General features: G+C 40.6%; 2 protein-coding genes across 3 annotated transcripts in view; one reads left to right on the plus strand and one right to left on the minus strand.

The window, feature by feature from the left end:
* Nucleotides 1–48: 48 nt before the first annotated feature.
* ATP5PF (ATP synthase peripheral stalk subunit F6) lies at nucleotides 49–4933 on the plus strand. Of its 2 annotated transcripts, none has more exons than XM_050895943.1 (4): nucleotides 49–65; nucleotides 972–1160; nucleotides 2406–2530; nucleotides 4810–4933. In XM_050895943.1, the coding sequence occupies exons 2-4, from the start codon at nucleotides 991–993 to the stop codon at nucleotides 4836–4838; spliced, it is 324 nt and encodes a 107-aa protein (XP_050751900.1). In that variant the 5' UTR covers nucleotides 49–65; nucleotides 972–990; the 3' UTR covers nucleotides 4839–4933. The 2 variants fall into 2 exon arrangements, with proteins under 2 accessions (XP_050751900.1, XP_050751080.1); XM_050895123.1 differs by lacking the exon at nucleotides 49–65 and adding an exon at nucleotides 337–434.
* A 395-nt stretch (nucleotides 4934–5328) lies between these two features.
* JAM2 (junctional adhesion molecule 2) overlaps nucleotides 5329–16287 on the minus strand; it is a 39850-nt gene continuing 28891 nt past the window's right edge. The window contains exons 4-10 of the mRNA XM_050893943.1: nucleotides 15460–15612; nucleotides 12436–12641; nucleotides 10891–10993; nucleotides 9062–9169; nucleotides 8224–8239; nucleotides 7261–7291; nucleotides 5329–6089 (exon numbers count right to left, since the gene is read on the minus strand). Of these exons, the coding sequence (XP_050749900.1) occupies nucleotides 6057–6089; nucleotides 7261–7291; nucleotides 8224–8239; nucleotides 9062–9169; nucleotides 10891–10993; nucleotides 12436–12641; nucleotides 15460–15612 (650 nt within the window). The 3' untranslated portion in view covers nucleotides 5329–6056. The remainder of the gene's footprint in view (nucleotides 6090–7260; nucleotides 7292–8223; nucleotides 8240–9061; nucleotides 9170–10890; nucleotides 10994–12435; nucleotides 12642–15459; nucleotides 15613–16287) is intronic.

Genomic DNA, 16287 nt, shown 5'->3' on the forward strand with positions numbered 1-16287 from the left:
GGGCAGCGCGGCCCAGCGCGGGCCCGGGCGGGGAGGGCGCGCCGACACCGCCACCCCCCGCGCAGGTGCGGGAACTACAGCTCCCGGCGGCCCCCGCGCGCCGCCAATCCGCGGGCGGGGGGCGGGGCTGATGCCGGCTGTCGCTCCGAACCGTTTCCCCTCACCCGGAAGCGCATCGCCTACTTCCGGCGGTAACGGTCGGTGGAGGGCTTTTTCCGTGCTCCCTGTCCCCCCTGGTTGGCAGCTGAGCGGGGCCGGGCGGTGGGGCGGGCGGTGGCCGCTGCCCCCCCCGCCGCGGGGACCACGTGTGGGTGGCCGCGGGGCTCAGTGCTGTGGCAGCACCGGGCCGCGCGGACGGGGCGGCTTCCCGGCGTGCATTGCGCGGGGAGGCGGGGCGGGCCCGGACGCGGGGCGGCAGTGGCGACTCTCCCAAGGTGACTGGAGCTGGGCCGGGGCGGCCCCGCGGCGCCCCTGTACCCGTCGTCCCGCCGCGCCGGGGGGTGCCGGGGGGCGGCTTCTCCATCGGTTTGCGCTTGGGGCATCCGGGCCCTGGGGCTAGCGGCGCCTCCCGGCCCCGCTGCCTGGGGGGGGGTTCCCGGGGCGGGTGAGGTGGAGACAGAGACGGCGGGGAGCGGTGGGGCCGGCGGCCGATGCTGCTGCTGGGTTAAAATTGTTACTGTTTCTTTAAACAAGACAAAACCTGGAATTCCCCGTTTGTCTCGGTGGTGGTGCGAGCAGTCAGTCGCAGTGCGCAGTTGAACGGGATGTGCAGCAGCGTACTTGGTGGCACGGTGCTGTTCGGGCTCAGTGGCTGCTGGAGTTTTCACCCCAGATTGCATGCTGGTTTAAATATTCTTTCTGGTTTAAAGCTCATCTCTGAACTAAATTTTTTTGCTTCTTTATGCATTTACATTGTGGAAAGATCTAACTAGTTCCGTGTTTCTGTCTTGGCTTTTTTTTTTTTTTTTTAGCTAAAGCATTAGTGTCATCATGATTCTGCATCAGATTCTGCGACTTTCTTCCATTTTTCGCTCTGCTGTTTCCATTCACTTGCGCAGAAACATAGGGCTTTCGGCCATTGTCTTTAATAAGGCAAAAGAGCTTGATCCAGTTCAGAAGCTCTTCTTGGACAAGATCAGAGAATACAACACAAAGAGCAAGTAAGTAAAGGAAATTATTTTAAGGCTGATGACAAAAGGGGGAAAAATGATGATTTTGACAAATGCTAAAATATGCTAGCTTTGTAGGTTGGTGTCTAAATGCTTAAGGTATGCTTTCCTGCAACACTTAGTGATAGTGTCACAAGTGAGAAGGCTTGTTCTTGCATACCTGACAGAAAATGTCCATTTTTCCCCCCTTAAAAAAAAAAAAAAAAAAAGTAAAGCTGATGTCACTCTTCTTAGGGAGTTAAGGCACTCAATTAAGGCTTTTTGCATGCTATGTGAACATACCAGATGTTAATTTTTACCCATCTATGTGCTCTGTAAATAGAAAACAAAAAAAGTTCCTTTTTTTTTGTCTACAGAAAACAGCTATTCTTCAGTCTCGTTTCCAGAAGCTGAATGGAAATAGCCTCCAAAAGCAATTGAGAATTAATGGAGCTGTGAGGCTGATTCATTAAACATCTTAAGTTAATAGGCAGTTCATTCAAATGGAATCTTAGATTCTTGTAATGTTTGAATGAATTACTTAACACGAAACTAAAACTATAGTAATTCTGTGTAATTAATTCTTGGGAATTATTCTTGGGAAGGAAATAAGCCACTTCTTAGTTCTGCTGGAGGAAGACGCCTACAAACTAGCCTGTGTAAGAGGCATATTTTTGGTGGCTTTACCAATGATAAGTGATATCTGTGTTGGTACAACTGAGCATTGGTAATCTAAAGAGTTATTATTTTAATTATTTTATATTTGTATCCCAAGAAATTCCTGTCTGAATATATATGAATGCAAGGTGCCCTGTCTCTGGTTTTTTTGCTTGTTTAGTATTCAAAACGTGTTCTCTTTGCAAGAACAGTTAAGCTTTACTAACCAAGATCACTAATGCGGAAATAGCAGAGGTACAAATCACAATTTTGTCAGGAAATCACACCTGGAACAAGTGAAACTGAGAGCCTTGAAAGCCTGGATACTCAGTGTATTTTGTGTCTCAAAAGGCTACCTGTGTACCTTGGATTTTCATCATTGATAGTAGAAAGCCTGTACTTTACCCTGAGAACCTTGTTTATGTGTAAGGGAAGTAGGCCCTAAGGTGTGTCATAGCTCGACTTTTGGCAATATTTTAAATGGTTTGCTTTAGCTGGTTGTCAGAAAGGTTTTTAATTCATAAATGGCCATGAAAATATAGAACTTCCACATGAAATTTCAGAACTGAACTGTTAATCAGATCTTTTTATGTTTTTTAGGCAAGCTGGAGGGCCTGTTGATGCAGGCCCTGAATTTCAGAAAGACATGAATGAATCCCTTGCTAGACTTCAACGGGCGTATGGCGAGGGAGATCTAACCAAGTTTCCAGAATTTAAATTTGAGGGTGAGTTAACAATCTTACTGAATTTCTAATTGCAACTAAGGACATGTTCGCTGACTGGTTTTCTTAATTCCCATTCGGTTTTTATTTGGACCATTAATTTCCTGTAAGATGCTCTCAGTGAATCTCCTTACTTTTGCACAGTTCACATCTGATTCCATCGGACTCCTTTTTTTTGATTATTTGCCTTTTCCGGTAGAGATGTGGACTTAACCTGATCTGACTGCAGGTTTTGTTAAGCATCAGTATATCTTACCCTTCACAGACCCTAAAGAAATAGTCCAAATATAAGTAGAATTAGAAATAGCCCAAGGCCTATTGTTGTTGGGTTTGTTTGTTTTGTTTTTTTTTTTACTCATCCTCCCAAAGAGGTCAGCAGACTGTAATTTGAAAAACAGTTGTCTATGTCATCCAAACTACAATTTGTAAACTTTGTAAGCTCATCTGGAAAGTCAGTGATTTCAGAAAATGAACATAGAACTTACCTTTGTTAGTTATGATTACTTCGTGACTAAATTATATTAAACCTTTTTCTTCAGTTCCTTGGATATGACTTCTGTTTAACTGCTTGAAGTTTGTGTTGGTGTGTTTTCATATTACCCAGATTGATTATGACAAGAAGAATGCTTGTGACGATTGGTTTATCAAGAATGCAAAGAAATCGCACAGACTCTGTCTGCCTTAGGACATAAAGGCAACTTAATTTTTTAACGGACAGGCTCATGTCTATAGTTCTTTGTTTCTTTTGCTTGCTTATGTAAGTACAGCTCGAAGTCTTCATTGCTCACAAGCAGTTTTAGCTGAAGTCAGGTTTTGCAGGGGGTAAGCTGTCTTTCTCATAAGCTGTAAGCAGCTGGTAGCTGGGATTCAGCAATCTTTTGAACGTGTGCCAGTGTATTTGGTTTACGTGGTAAGGTTTTGGTAATGGGGGGCTGCAGGGGTGGCTTCTCTCAGCAGAGGCCAGCGGGTGTCCACACATCAGACAGAGCTCCAAAATGGACCCACTGCAGGACACAGCTGAGCCAGTCACTGATGCTGGTGGCACCTCTGTGATGACATATTTTAAAAAGGGTGAAAAACGCTGTCTCTATTCTCAGCCCTCCTGTGGAGGGAGGGAGGGAAAGAGCAAGAGAGCGTGAGGCTTGGTGGGCATCTGGCAGCCAGCCGAGGTCAAGCCACCATAGTCAGTGACTTGTAATTCTGATCAGACTAACTGGAAATTCTAATTTAGACTAGGAACACACCTAAAAATGTTTTGGGTTTTGGTGGTATTTCAGTTGGATTAAGGAAGAATTTGGTGTCAGATTGTTACTGGTGCAAATAAAACAGAGCATCTGTAAAGTAGGATGTATGGTGTAGTTTGTTGGTTCCCCCGCCCCCAGTTTTAGGCATGTGGTTTCTTTATATTCAGTTTTATTTCTATGTAATATGTGAAACAATACATATTAAAGTTTAGGATTTTTTTTGTAATGAAACAAGATTTTTGTGACCATAGGAACAAAACAAAGGGGGGGGGGAGACCGTGTTCTTTTACCATTCTTATGGTAAAAGAATTTACCATCCTATCCTTAATCTAATTTCAACAGGTTTTCAAAACTAAGTGGCTAGATGGGTAGAAGCTTAATTTTTTGTCTTAGTGAAGATTACTATAAGCTGACCTTACGTCTCAGACTCTTTGTAGCAAGGAGAACAGGCATTAATAGCCTGCCCATCAAAAGCCCTAACCCTTCTGAGTTTGTACCTTTGACATCAAGAACTCCTTTCTCGGTATTTGTATGTGGAGGAATATCTTTTGCTGAGTGGAGTTGAAATTGTGCACTCCATTCTGTTAATCAGCTGTAAGACACTAATCAAGAGGAAAGAATAGCTTGGTTACTTGTTCTTATATCAGGGCTATGTTGGAAATATTAGTGTTACGTCCAGTAATGGTGTGGTTGACTTCCTCACTTTCTCTGCTGCCTTCTCCCCTACCCCAGGTGTTGCTAAAAGCTGTTTTGGCAGAATGTTACTAAAGTGCATGTCTGTCTTAAACCTTATGCATAACATCTCTCAGGTAGAAAAGACCTGTCTCCAGCGTAGTTTATTCTTTAGTGCTGCCCACATCCAATCATACCCTGATACAAACAAAGTAAATGGTGGTGTAGACTGCAATGTACAAGAGCTTGCTTTAGCTTGCCAACTTAATGTTTAGTTTTCTTTGAATACCAGATGAATTGTGGTGTTCGAGGCTGGAATAAAAAGAGACTAATATGACTTTTCTCTCTCTCCCCTTCCTCCTCTAGAGCCCAACTTTGAGGAGACTCCAAAGTGATCTCTGCAGGTTGTACACCAAACAGCAGTGTACATCAATGGAGTTGCTGAACGTGGCATCAGTTGTAACTTAATAAAGACAGTGTTTCAGTTTGATTTCAGAAATGTGAATAAGTTCTTACTGTATAGTGAGCATAGTTAGCTATGATCGTCAACTCTTTAAGTGACTGAGGCATCTGAGTAGTGTTTCTCAATGTTAACTGCAAAACTCCTTTGCCAAGCTACATTTTAGTGCTGAGAAGTTATAACACCAATAGTGATACACCAAGAAGGAACTACTTGTTTTTCCGAGTTTGTCACATCCAAAAACCTTCTGCAGAAAAAAACCCCATGGACCCTAAACCTGTAGCAAAGCCCTATGGTAGTGCTGGACCTGCACAGCCAAAAGCATAGGCACAAATACACTAATTTTACACTGCATCAATGAACACACAAGTGATGAAGCGTTACTCTTACAGAAGCAACTGAAACCTGTTAATGAGGTGGTGAGATTTAAATTTCAGTAACTGAACTATTCACATGAACACTTCAGGTTCTGAGGAGCTATTTATTTGTGACACTTCAACAGTTAGGGTCCAGATACTACAGCTTGAGTTGTACTGGCATGAGTTTTCTTCAGAATGAAATTACATATGCAATCTACAGAGAGAGATACATCTCCTTGTGGAACATAAACTGTAGGCATTTTATATTAGACAATAAAACACTGCTTGAACCTCAATTACAGGTAGCTTTATTGTCAGGAGAGTGAGTTTAAGTCTGCATGACTACTTATGCACTTACAGATGGCTTTGGCAAATCTAATACCATGTCAAGGTACTAGTAAGTCAGAATTGCAGGAGAGTTTGAGCCCTTGGCAATGGTGGAGGCATAAGTAGAAGTAGTAGTGGTAGCAAGGTCATCTGTGAAAGTTATTTGAATAGATTGTTCCAAGCTGTAAGAGTGAATTCTGTATTGCTGCATGTATACATGAACAAAATGAGAAGTCTTGACACAAATTGACTTGTATATTCAATTTAGTTCTATCTTTAAGTTTTTTTGGGTTTTGTATTTTTAAAAAGCAATCACAGTTAGGTTGACTAGATCTAAACATTGGCAGTTTCTATGTTCAGCATGTAGTACGTGGAAACAATATTTACAGAGTAGAGGTCAAAAGATCCCTTTGATACTTTTGTATAACAAGTAGTCATTTGATGTCCCTCACAGAGGCTGAAATCTTCTAAATAACAAAGGACTTGGTATGCTTGAAATCCTAAATGAAGCAAACAAGGTTACATAAGTAATAGTTCAAAGATTTTAACCAGATTAACATTTAGTGTATGTTTCAGAAGAAACTAAGGCATTGAGATTGAAAAGAAGCATGCCTGAAGCACTGTTAGTTAACGTTTACTCTTTCTGGAAAGGGAAGTCTATAGAATGCACTGCTACACAGAATGGAAGTAATAACCTATTAAAAAATACAAGTATCAAACAGCTCTGTTGAGCATCTGATTCATAAGTGCATTACTACTGATAAACAGATACCATAGCTCTTCAAAGTTTGCTCCTTCCCACTCAGAGCAACCAGGTAGTTGGCCTCAGTAAGTTTCTTATATACATACTAGGTGAAGGAATAAGCTTATGCTATTTAGTACATTCTGTTTTGATTAGAGAAATGGGTGGTGTTCAGCGAGCTTTCAAGGCTACTAATGTAGCCTTAAACTATAGGTAGTGAAATTAAGTTGCTCCTAGTTGAAGCTTTAGTTGGAGCTCCATTCTTTTTGCACCAATCTGAAAAGCTGGAGCAATGTACACGCAGTTAAAGCCCTTGAGCCCTCTCAGCGAGGAAGGGGGAAAAAAGTGTAAGTTTAGCTTCCATATTTAGTCAAGCCTTTTGACCCACATTAAGCTTAGAGGAATTAAGGCCTAATGTTTCACTGCCACCTTTGACTGTGTCTGAGTTAGTTTCCTTGGTTAACTGATACGTACAAGCAAGGCAGAGTGGAAGTCTTCACAAGAAATGGCATTAAGTGGGCAGTATAGAGGTGATATTGCCAAATAGTGTAAGGGTGTTACCTCTTTAGTTTATCTGATAGAGGGAAAATAATCATGAAAATGGGAAAGAAAAAGAATGAAAGAAGCTAATAGAACAGGGAAATGTAGGAAGAAGTAGGTAAAAGACAACCAGGTAAAAATCTGGTTAGCATGGTAAAGAAAAAGATGGCAAAGTGTGGAGCAAGGTGCTGTAGTTGTATGGCACTTGAGACTGAGTAATAGCAAGCTATAAATGCAAACAGAGATAAGGTATCTCCAGCCATTGGTGGCATGTACGGCTTGGCGGGTGTGTGTGGTGGGGGGTTATGTGTGCAGAAACATCACAGATCCAAGGAATTCTGGAGACATCTAAAACTTTTTAAACACACTACTGAATGCAAAATACTTGCCTTTTCACTTGTAGATTGATAGTTGGTCTTTCTGTTAACAGAACGGGAAAGGAACACAGGTTAAGTAGTGACTTTTCTGGTGTTAGTTTTAACCCTTTGAGAACCTTATTTATGAATGCATTTTTCCACATTTCCAGCAATCCTTAGGGTTTTTTCCCCTCTTAGAAAAAAGTTACAATAAAAAATCCATTGAATGCTTTTAGGTAGCTGTCATTATCTCAGGAACCACTGTCAAATTACCTTCCCTAGCTTGTCAAGTCTTCCAGTTATGTTTTTTGTCTAGTTCATGGCCACTGTAAGTCACACAGTATTTTAAAGTAATATTTGTATTTCTCTTTAGTACATTATTCTGTTTTTTTTACCTATCACCTAGAAGTGCTAAGATAAACTTTTAAAAGCAAAAAAAAAAAAAAAAAAAAAAATTGGAGGCCAGCCTCCAATGAAGCACACAATTTTAGCCTTGTGTGGGAGCACTAAAATAGCTTGAGGAATTCTGACTTGCTACTAGGAAATTAAGTGCATGAAATAAATCCATATCAAAGGAGTAGACCAGACACCCTCAGAAAGTTTCCACCAGTCATATTTTTAGAAAACATTTCCTAAAATAATCTGTAGACGTGGATATGACAGTTCAATTTGGTTCTGATAATCTTTTGTCTAGTTTGAAGAGGAGACATGTGCATGCCTGTAGCTGAGTTACGGGTGTAAACCATAACGATGTAAAAAGACATATATCTGCACATTTATCACAGTAATAATGCTTAATTCATTTTCTGAACAGCACACTGGTTCTAATATGGGAACCAGCTGGTGTGTAGGATCAGATTTATTTCAGTGTTCAAAAAAGTCACTGTACAAGAATCATATAAGAAAGGCCTTAAACAATCATCACAGTTACTAAATCATCAGAAAGGTAAACGAAGTTTGCAGTGATTTGTGTACTACTTGCATCAGGATACTTACTGGGAAGAGCTTTCCTCTGAAAAAGAAAGGAAAAAAAAAAAGAATTAGCACAAGAACAGTTTCCTTAGCTGATTTAAAGTTCTTTGAAATAGTTATTCATAGCTTATTCAACTCTTCAGTTTCTAGAAGAAATTTCTGAACCAAATGTCTCTTTTTGGTGTAGTGAGTTTAAACAGAAAAAGATTAGGTTGCTTTCAAAGGTAAATGAACTTCCAAGTGAACATGAACTCTCACAGCAGCTCCGTTAACCTGTTACTTTCAGGCAGCAGACCTTCTCAGACCCCGACATTTGGCATCCCTTCTTGCTGTGCTGAACTCTACAGGCACTAATGTAAACGCTACGGAGAGGGTTGCTCGGTGTCGAGCTTTTTGCAGCAATCCTTAAAAGCAAACTTCGGCCATGTGCACTCTCGCCACGACCCAGAAGAGGGAGCCAGTTAATTTAGTTTCCCCTTCATCAGAACTCAGCCGCTCAGACCTTTCAGCCTAAAAGTGAACTTGCACGGCTTGTTTTTATGTTGCCTTTCTTTGCCGTTCCCTCTCAAAACTCGAGCAGAGCAGAGAGGCTCCAGGAACCAGGGTTCGGCTCGTTGCTTTCCCTAGATTGCTGTCTGGTAGCCTTATGCAACTGCACAAACGTCTCCATGTCATTCTTGAAGTACCTTTCGCAGTAGAAGTTGGCAGAATAAAAACGTCTGCACAAAAAAGTTGCCGTTGTAATGCTCTTTAGCTTTAGTACCATGGAGTTAGAGCCTTCATGAAAAGGAGGACATGTTACAGCCAGCAGAAGTATGCACATTTTTTTGACACAAGGAAGGAGTGATTTTATTTTACTTACTTGTAAAGTAGCCCTTTTTTTGCGCATAAAATACTCCAAGGCCACACAGTGCCATTACCAGAGCCACAAATACTACAGCAGCGATGATACCACTTACATTAAGGTCATCTGTAATTATAAAACATAAGTCCAATGTTGTCAGTTGTAAAAATTGCCATTGCCTGGTTTTTTTCCCCCTAATTACTACAGGCATCTTTTGTATCTATAGGTGGTCTTTGGCCCAAGCTGTATAAGTCAATTAGTAACACTTACAGGTAGATAAGCAGTCCAAAAGCACTACTGTATCACAACCACCTTAACAGGAGTGCTTGATACACTTCAACTGCTCAGTTTGGGTCCAAAGTAAGGAAAGAATACGAGGGGTCAAGGGATACATACTCCTCATTATCCCTATCCCCAATAAGTATTATTCAAGTCTATGTCTCTAAAGGAAAATATCTTGAAATCTTTAAAAGTCTTAAAACAAGTGTTTTCATATAGTTAGTTTGCCTAAAATAACTGAAACAGCTGATGGCAATGTCAAGTCCCAGTCCTGAAGAACTCTTCAGGCGAGTTATTTAAAATTCAATGCTGTTTTATTTTTAAACAGCAAGGCTTTTAAAATTCAACACAATAAAGGACAAGAAATATTTTAGCCCAGATGTCTAAAGTTAAACTCTACACTGGGCTACCAAAACATCTAGCCATTTTTATTTTGAAGGTGATGACTGATGCCCATTTCCTGATATAATCACTAAGAGCTTCAGACAATCACCCATTTTAGGAAAAACAAAAACATCAACAAGCAGAAACATTTTCATAGATTTTTGTTATATGTCCAATTACGTATTTGGATCCTGACTTTAAGCATACATTAATATATGGTTGGGAATTTTACCCCCAAACCTATCCATTTTTGTGCATTGGTTGACAGCAATTTAGGACTTTGGTGAGTATTTCCGCAACAGGGGGGATTCTATCTTGGTAGCTTGTGGAACACTTGCTCATAATCAACCAGGAATGCATTGATACAGTGATAAAAGCCATGATACAGTGATTTTCAGCTAAGTTCTAAGAAAAAAACAGACGATTGCTTTACGGAATACTTGGACAAGAACTTCTGTGCAGTTTTTGTTAGGATTTGTTACCATCTGCTTTCCTATCACATCTGCAAGAGCTAGTTTTATATTTTGCAAAAACATTCATACATTTTGGGTTATTGTAGACTCTGCCCCTCCAGCCTTTGCTAAATTCTTTATTAGCTAACCAATGTTACACTTCACCTACGCTGTGCAAGTAGAAAAGAAACAGGCAGCAGGACTCTTTTTTTTTTTTTTTTTTAAGATACACTGACTTCTTCAGTGTTCCTCTGGCAGGTATAAATGAGTCATTCAGTTAAACTTCTGATCTGTTACATTAAGATCTCACATGAATGCATCTCAAAAGGGAGGCTTTTCATAAAGAAAATAACCCAGTGGACTGGCACATTATCCTGTACACCTTCCACAAAAGCATTCTGGAATATTAAGGCTCTCATATGGATACCGCTGTTCTGTGAAGTTCAGTGTTTAGCAACCTAAAGGCTGGCTACTGCAATAATTTTAAGGTACTAAACTAGCTGCTTTTCTGTGAAATGCAGTGAGATATGTTTGTGCTGTAAGAAAGGAACGCTTTAAGTAGCCACAGCAACTACACAGAAGGAACTCGTATTATTATTATTCCTCCCCCAAAATGCCATAATCAAACAAAAAGATATCATTCAATCTGGTCTTAGCTTCTCAGTTGCATCATGCAATAAAATAATTCCTATTACAAGACTGTTTTCCGCCCTTATTGTCTTTGACACATACCAACTTGCATTCGCTTCAGTGAGCATTTCTGAGATAATCCAATCCCATTGGAGGCTTCACAGAAATACTCTCCAGTGTCATTCTTTGTAACTGTGTTAAACAGCTGTTAAGAAAGAGTCCAAAACCATTATCAGAATGGAAAAAAAAAAATCAGAATTTCCTGTGGGCTAGAAATTTTGACATGTCAACAGGGTTGGTTTGTTTGTTTAAACAACAAAAAAAAAAAAAAACTGAAAGAGAGAAATTCTGGTCCAGTTCGACCTCATAATTCAGCTCCCTAGTCACATTCCCTGGTCCTTATCTTCAGCTTCCGGTCTAAGAGGGTCTTTTAGATGGACATTTTAACTAGATGGAGTGTATCTACAAGGAGATTCTTTTTCAGTGGATCCGTACTTTCCAATAAACTGCATTTTCTTAGACATGCTCAAATTTCAGAATCCTTGAAATCAGAACAGTTTGTTCATTTTACCAAAAAAACAACAACAAAAAAAATTACCAAAAAAATAATCATGTACTACAAAAAATATTTCCCACAGAAAATTTGTGGGGTTTTTTTCTCCCCCAGAAATGGCACTTTCTTCTTCCAATGGAGAAATGCTAAACTGCACTATTTATCAAATACTATTACTGTAAAAATGAAAATGAGGAAGCAAGAGATGGACAGAAACTGACCTCATGTCAATTCCAGTGTTTCTGTGTAGGTCGTCATCATTAGACTTGTTAACTTTTTTTCCCTTTAAGTGCATCCCAGAAGTGATTAGTAATTTTGAGTAGTCCACTTAATTTCCACAGTGTGCTGAAAGATCCACAGCACCTCTGAATGCTTAGTCACATTTCCGTTTCTACGTTTGATCATGCACAAGAGTAGGGTGTTCCTAGAACAACTCTTTACTTCTGAAAAATCTCAGGTGACAACGCATTGTAACTAGTACGTATCAATTTTTTTAGAAGGATCAGCTAACGGAGGAGGGATGAGAAAGAGACGGGCAGTTCTGAGGGGAAAAAAAAACCCCACAAAACAAACCACAACTAAAACAAAAAACCACTAAGCTTACTTATAGCCCTGACTCATTCCCACTGACTTCAGAAGTACTGGACTGGAACTTGTAAAGGCCACTGGATTGCACAGATTCTGGACTGCCCTTAGTGCTGCACTCCCACTGAACTGTGTGAAGTTGCTATTTCAGATTTTAAGGTGCTATCAAATATAACGCTGTTGACATACTGAGAGATCGTTCTCACCTGGCACTAGTTAGCTAACTGACAAGGTGAAATTTGTCACGTATTTTCTAGATTCTGCTCATTTATCATTACGGCAGCCTCGCAACTCACCCAATTTGTCTCTATCACTCAATGTCTATGGCTTGTCATTGGTCTGAGGCAGAAACCACCTTCTACGTTTGTTAGCACATATTTCAGCATGACATTGATCTCCGACAAAGACCTCGTGCATTTCTGGATTAAGACCCCTGTGCATCATTGTACTAAACAGTAAATTTGGTCTTCTTGATAGCTGGTTATGACAGAGTTGGTTATTACACTTACCAGAGTGCCAGACTTTTTATTCATGGTGTAAGTTATGTTTGCTGCTCTAGCACTGCCTGTTCCTGTCTTTTCCAGTAAGGCAACACCGTTCTTGTACCACTGGTACTCAGATGGAGGAGACCCCTCAGTCTCCTTACAGCTCAGTTCCACTACTGTTCCCGTCATTGCGGAGCTGGGTACCTCACATATCGGAGTAGTTGGAGCAACTGGACAACGAAATTACACTTGTTACACAGTTGTCGTGGTTCAACCCCAGCTGGCAACTAAGCACCACACAGATGCTCGCTCACTCCCCCCACCCAGTGGGATGGGGGAGAGAATAAAAAGAAAAACCTTGTGGGCTGAGAGAAAGACAGTTTAATAGGGCAGAAAGGAAGGAAAAATAGTGATAATACGACAATAATACTACTAAAAGAATTAGAATATACAAAAGAAGTGATGCACAGTGCAATTGCTCACCACTCACCAACCGATGCCCAGTTAGTTCCCGAGCAGCGATCTGCCCCTCCCAGCCAACTCGCCCTGGTTTATATACTGGGCATGACATCATATGGTATGGAATATCCCTTTGGCCAGTTTGGGTCAGCTGTCCTGGCTGTGTCCCCTCCCAGCTTCTTGTGCCCCTCCAGCCTTCTTGCTGGCTGGGCACGAGAAGCTGAAAAATCCTTGACTTAGTATAAACATGACTTAGCAACAACTAAAAACATCAGTGTGTTATCAACATTATTTTCCTACTAAATCCAAAACACAGCACTGTACCAGCTACTAGGAAGAAAATTAACTCTATCCCAGCCGAAACCAGGACAACATTCTTATCAGTATTGTCTATATGACAACAGTTTGACAGTCACTGGTGAGGAGGTGAGCACTTGTGTACATGCTTAGAAACCAGCACATTAATGAAATGAGGTGCTGGAGAAGGGGTTGAAGGCAGAGTCCTGCTACTAGAGAGCACAGTAAAATTTGTAAGTTGCTAAAAATGGAAGAAAGAGGCTTGCTCCCAGCCTCCCCCACCACATGCTGTGTCATCCTGTCTCCAATCTATACACTCTCATCCAACCCCAGAGAGTTTGTTTCACCTCATTTCTTGTATGGGGCCTCTTGCTCACAGAGGAGGGATAACTCAGGGAATCTGTAGTCCAGCAATTCCCCCGTTCCCTGCCCCAGTATTTAAAAACAGAAGTGAGGAAGAGGAAGAAGATTTTTTGTATTAAAAGAAGTCAACTGGGTTTTGAAAAATGATTGTCAGAAAGAATTACCAAGACTGGCCATCATCACAGCCATTGTGTAAATCCCAGGTTGAGGACTGTCCTGGGTTTGGCTGGGATAGAGTTAATTTTCACAAGAAGCTGGGAGGGGACACAGCCAGGACAGCTGACCCAAACTAGCCAAGGGGACAATCAATACCATCTGATGTCATGCTCAGTATATAACCTGGGGGAGCTGGCGGGGGGCGGAGGGCTCGCTGCTCGGGAACGGGCTGAGCATTGGGTTCCGGGTGGTGAGCAATTGCATTGTGCACCACTCGCTTCATATATTCTTTTATTAGTAGTATTGTTATTATTATTTCTTCTCTCCTTGTGTTGTCCTATTAAACTGTCCTTATCTCAACCCACGAGTTTTTTACCTTTTTCTCCTGATTCTCCTCCCCAGCCCATTGGGAGGAGGGGAGGAGTGAGCGAGTGGCTGCGTGGTGCTTAGTTGCCGGCTGGACCTAAACCACAACAGGACCAAAAACAATTGGCTACTAAATTTCAGTTTAAATTAAAAGCAAACATTCCCACACACAGATGCAGGAGAACTGATCACTCCTTCTGCCATGAAGATGAGCGTCTCTTTTCCAATTTTTATTATGTGAACAGAAAAGGAACTTAATTTTTTTTTTGGTAACTTGAAGCTATGTAGAAGAAAACTAAGGGTGAAGAGGCATGCATGGAACATTAAAAGCACAAGTGACACCCTAACAAGTATTCATAGTTTTTTCTTAGCTGATTTTAAAATAAAAAGCAAAAATAAAGAAAACAAAGTGAAATACTAACTAATTCACATTAACTTTCAAAAAGGTTTGTGAGCAACACACACGCTCTCTCCTTTGGGCTCTAACATTTCAACTTTAAATTAAGAAGCCACATTTAAAAGAGGAAAGCTGTTGAGAGAGTGGAAGAAAGAAGGAATAAGTGGGGTTACTTCATTGTTGGAGATAATCAGAAGTTCATGAATTTGTCATCTTTTATGAAGACCTTTGAGACTTTACTTGTAATTTTAAAAGATCAATTATTTTTGTACAGAAAAAAACAATATAGAAACTACAAAAGCAAATATTTTCTTTTCTCCCTATACTGAGAAAAGAAAAAAACTACCAACTTCTACCACTCATCCACTGGAAAAAACATCAGGAACAACATAAGAAGAATGTACTCAGTATTCACTTTTCCCTCCTTTCCACAACTGGGAAAGAAAACAAACAAAAAACCACAAAAAACAACCACCACCCCAAGCCAACAACATCTCTCCTGTAAATAAAGTCCACAGATTGCTAGCTCGCTGGCTGGCATTGCGCAGACACTGCAGCAGTTTCTCCTTCCAAAAACAGGAGGAGACTGTAGCATATTGGAATGAACTGCTGCTTAGGAATATTTGATAAGTGTTGACAGATGCTGACTTTCTAGTGCCAAACAACTATGATCAGCTTATCCAGATTCTCACCCACTGAGTGACTTCAGTTTTAGTAGAAATGGAAGTTTCACCAATCACATAAATCAACATACTTGCCAAGTTTTGAGAACTGAAACTCACGTTTATATCAACAAAACCCTCGTTACATTCCTTTCTAATGCAAGTGTGCATTTTGCAAAGCTCTTTTGTGAAGTATGTTTAGAATGTACACGTGCACGTGTGTTTATAAACCCAGCCCAAAGACGACCCAAAAACCCAGCAGCCACAAACCATATGGACAACCCTACCTTCAACACCCCTTGCCATCATTCAAATTCTTTACAGAAGCCCAAGTAATAAAGTTTGTACCCAATACTGTGAGAGTAATAGTAGCCTCTCCCAGGTGTTGCCCCTCTTCACTCTTTGCACTGATTTCACAGCGGTAGGTCCCAGAATCCTTTCTAGTCACATTTCTAATACGGATTCCTGTATTCAGCATCTCTGCTCGGCCTCGAAGATCACCTTGAAGGGAGAAGAGACAGAAAGGTTTCTGCTCTTTGCTTATAGCAAATGACTACGTCTCATTGGCTTGTTCTGATATCACGTACAATTTATGAACTATTGCTCATTTGTTCAGTGTTAGTTATCTATCACCAAGGAGCAATATGTAATCCCCCTCCCAAGACAGTGAGAACCTTCCACAACTTGTTCATTTAGTAAAAAAAAAAAAAAAAAAAAAAAACTCAGTTCAAAAAACCTACATCTGTCATACATTTTCCACTTGGAAGATGGAATGCTTTTTTTCTGCAGATATTTAAAGAAAACATGTATAGCAGTAGTCCGGTGACAAAAAATACATCATTTTCCACTAGAGGGATGGCAATCACTAACTTAATTACCTTACAGAAAGAATTGTGAGGGAGACCACAGCAAAGTACTTGACATTTTAACTTGGCAAGAAAAACTTGATGGATTTAGCAAAGATATTGCCATCAGACTTCTTACAATGAGGGTTTTTTCATTCTACAGCTTGTTACAAAATTAGTTACATGCACACACAGAACCGTGAGTTCCAGTGTTTCTCTATATTAAATGTATGCAGAAAAAAACGAGTTCATCAACAAGACCAGCACATCCTGCAAGCTCTAAAAACTAACAAAATCGCTGTGCTTTTATTTTACTTCTTAACCTTCATTT

Source organism: Gymnogyps californianus, chromosome 1 (assembly GCF_018139145.2).
Source record: "Gymnogyps californianus isolate 813 chromosome 1, ASM1813914v2, whole genome shotgun sequence".
Taxonomy (NCBI): Eukaryota; Metazoa; Chordata; class Aves; order Accipitriformes; family Cathartidae; genus Gymnogyps; species Gymnogyps californianus.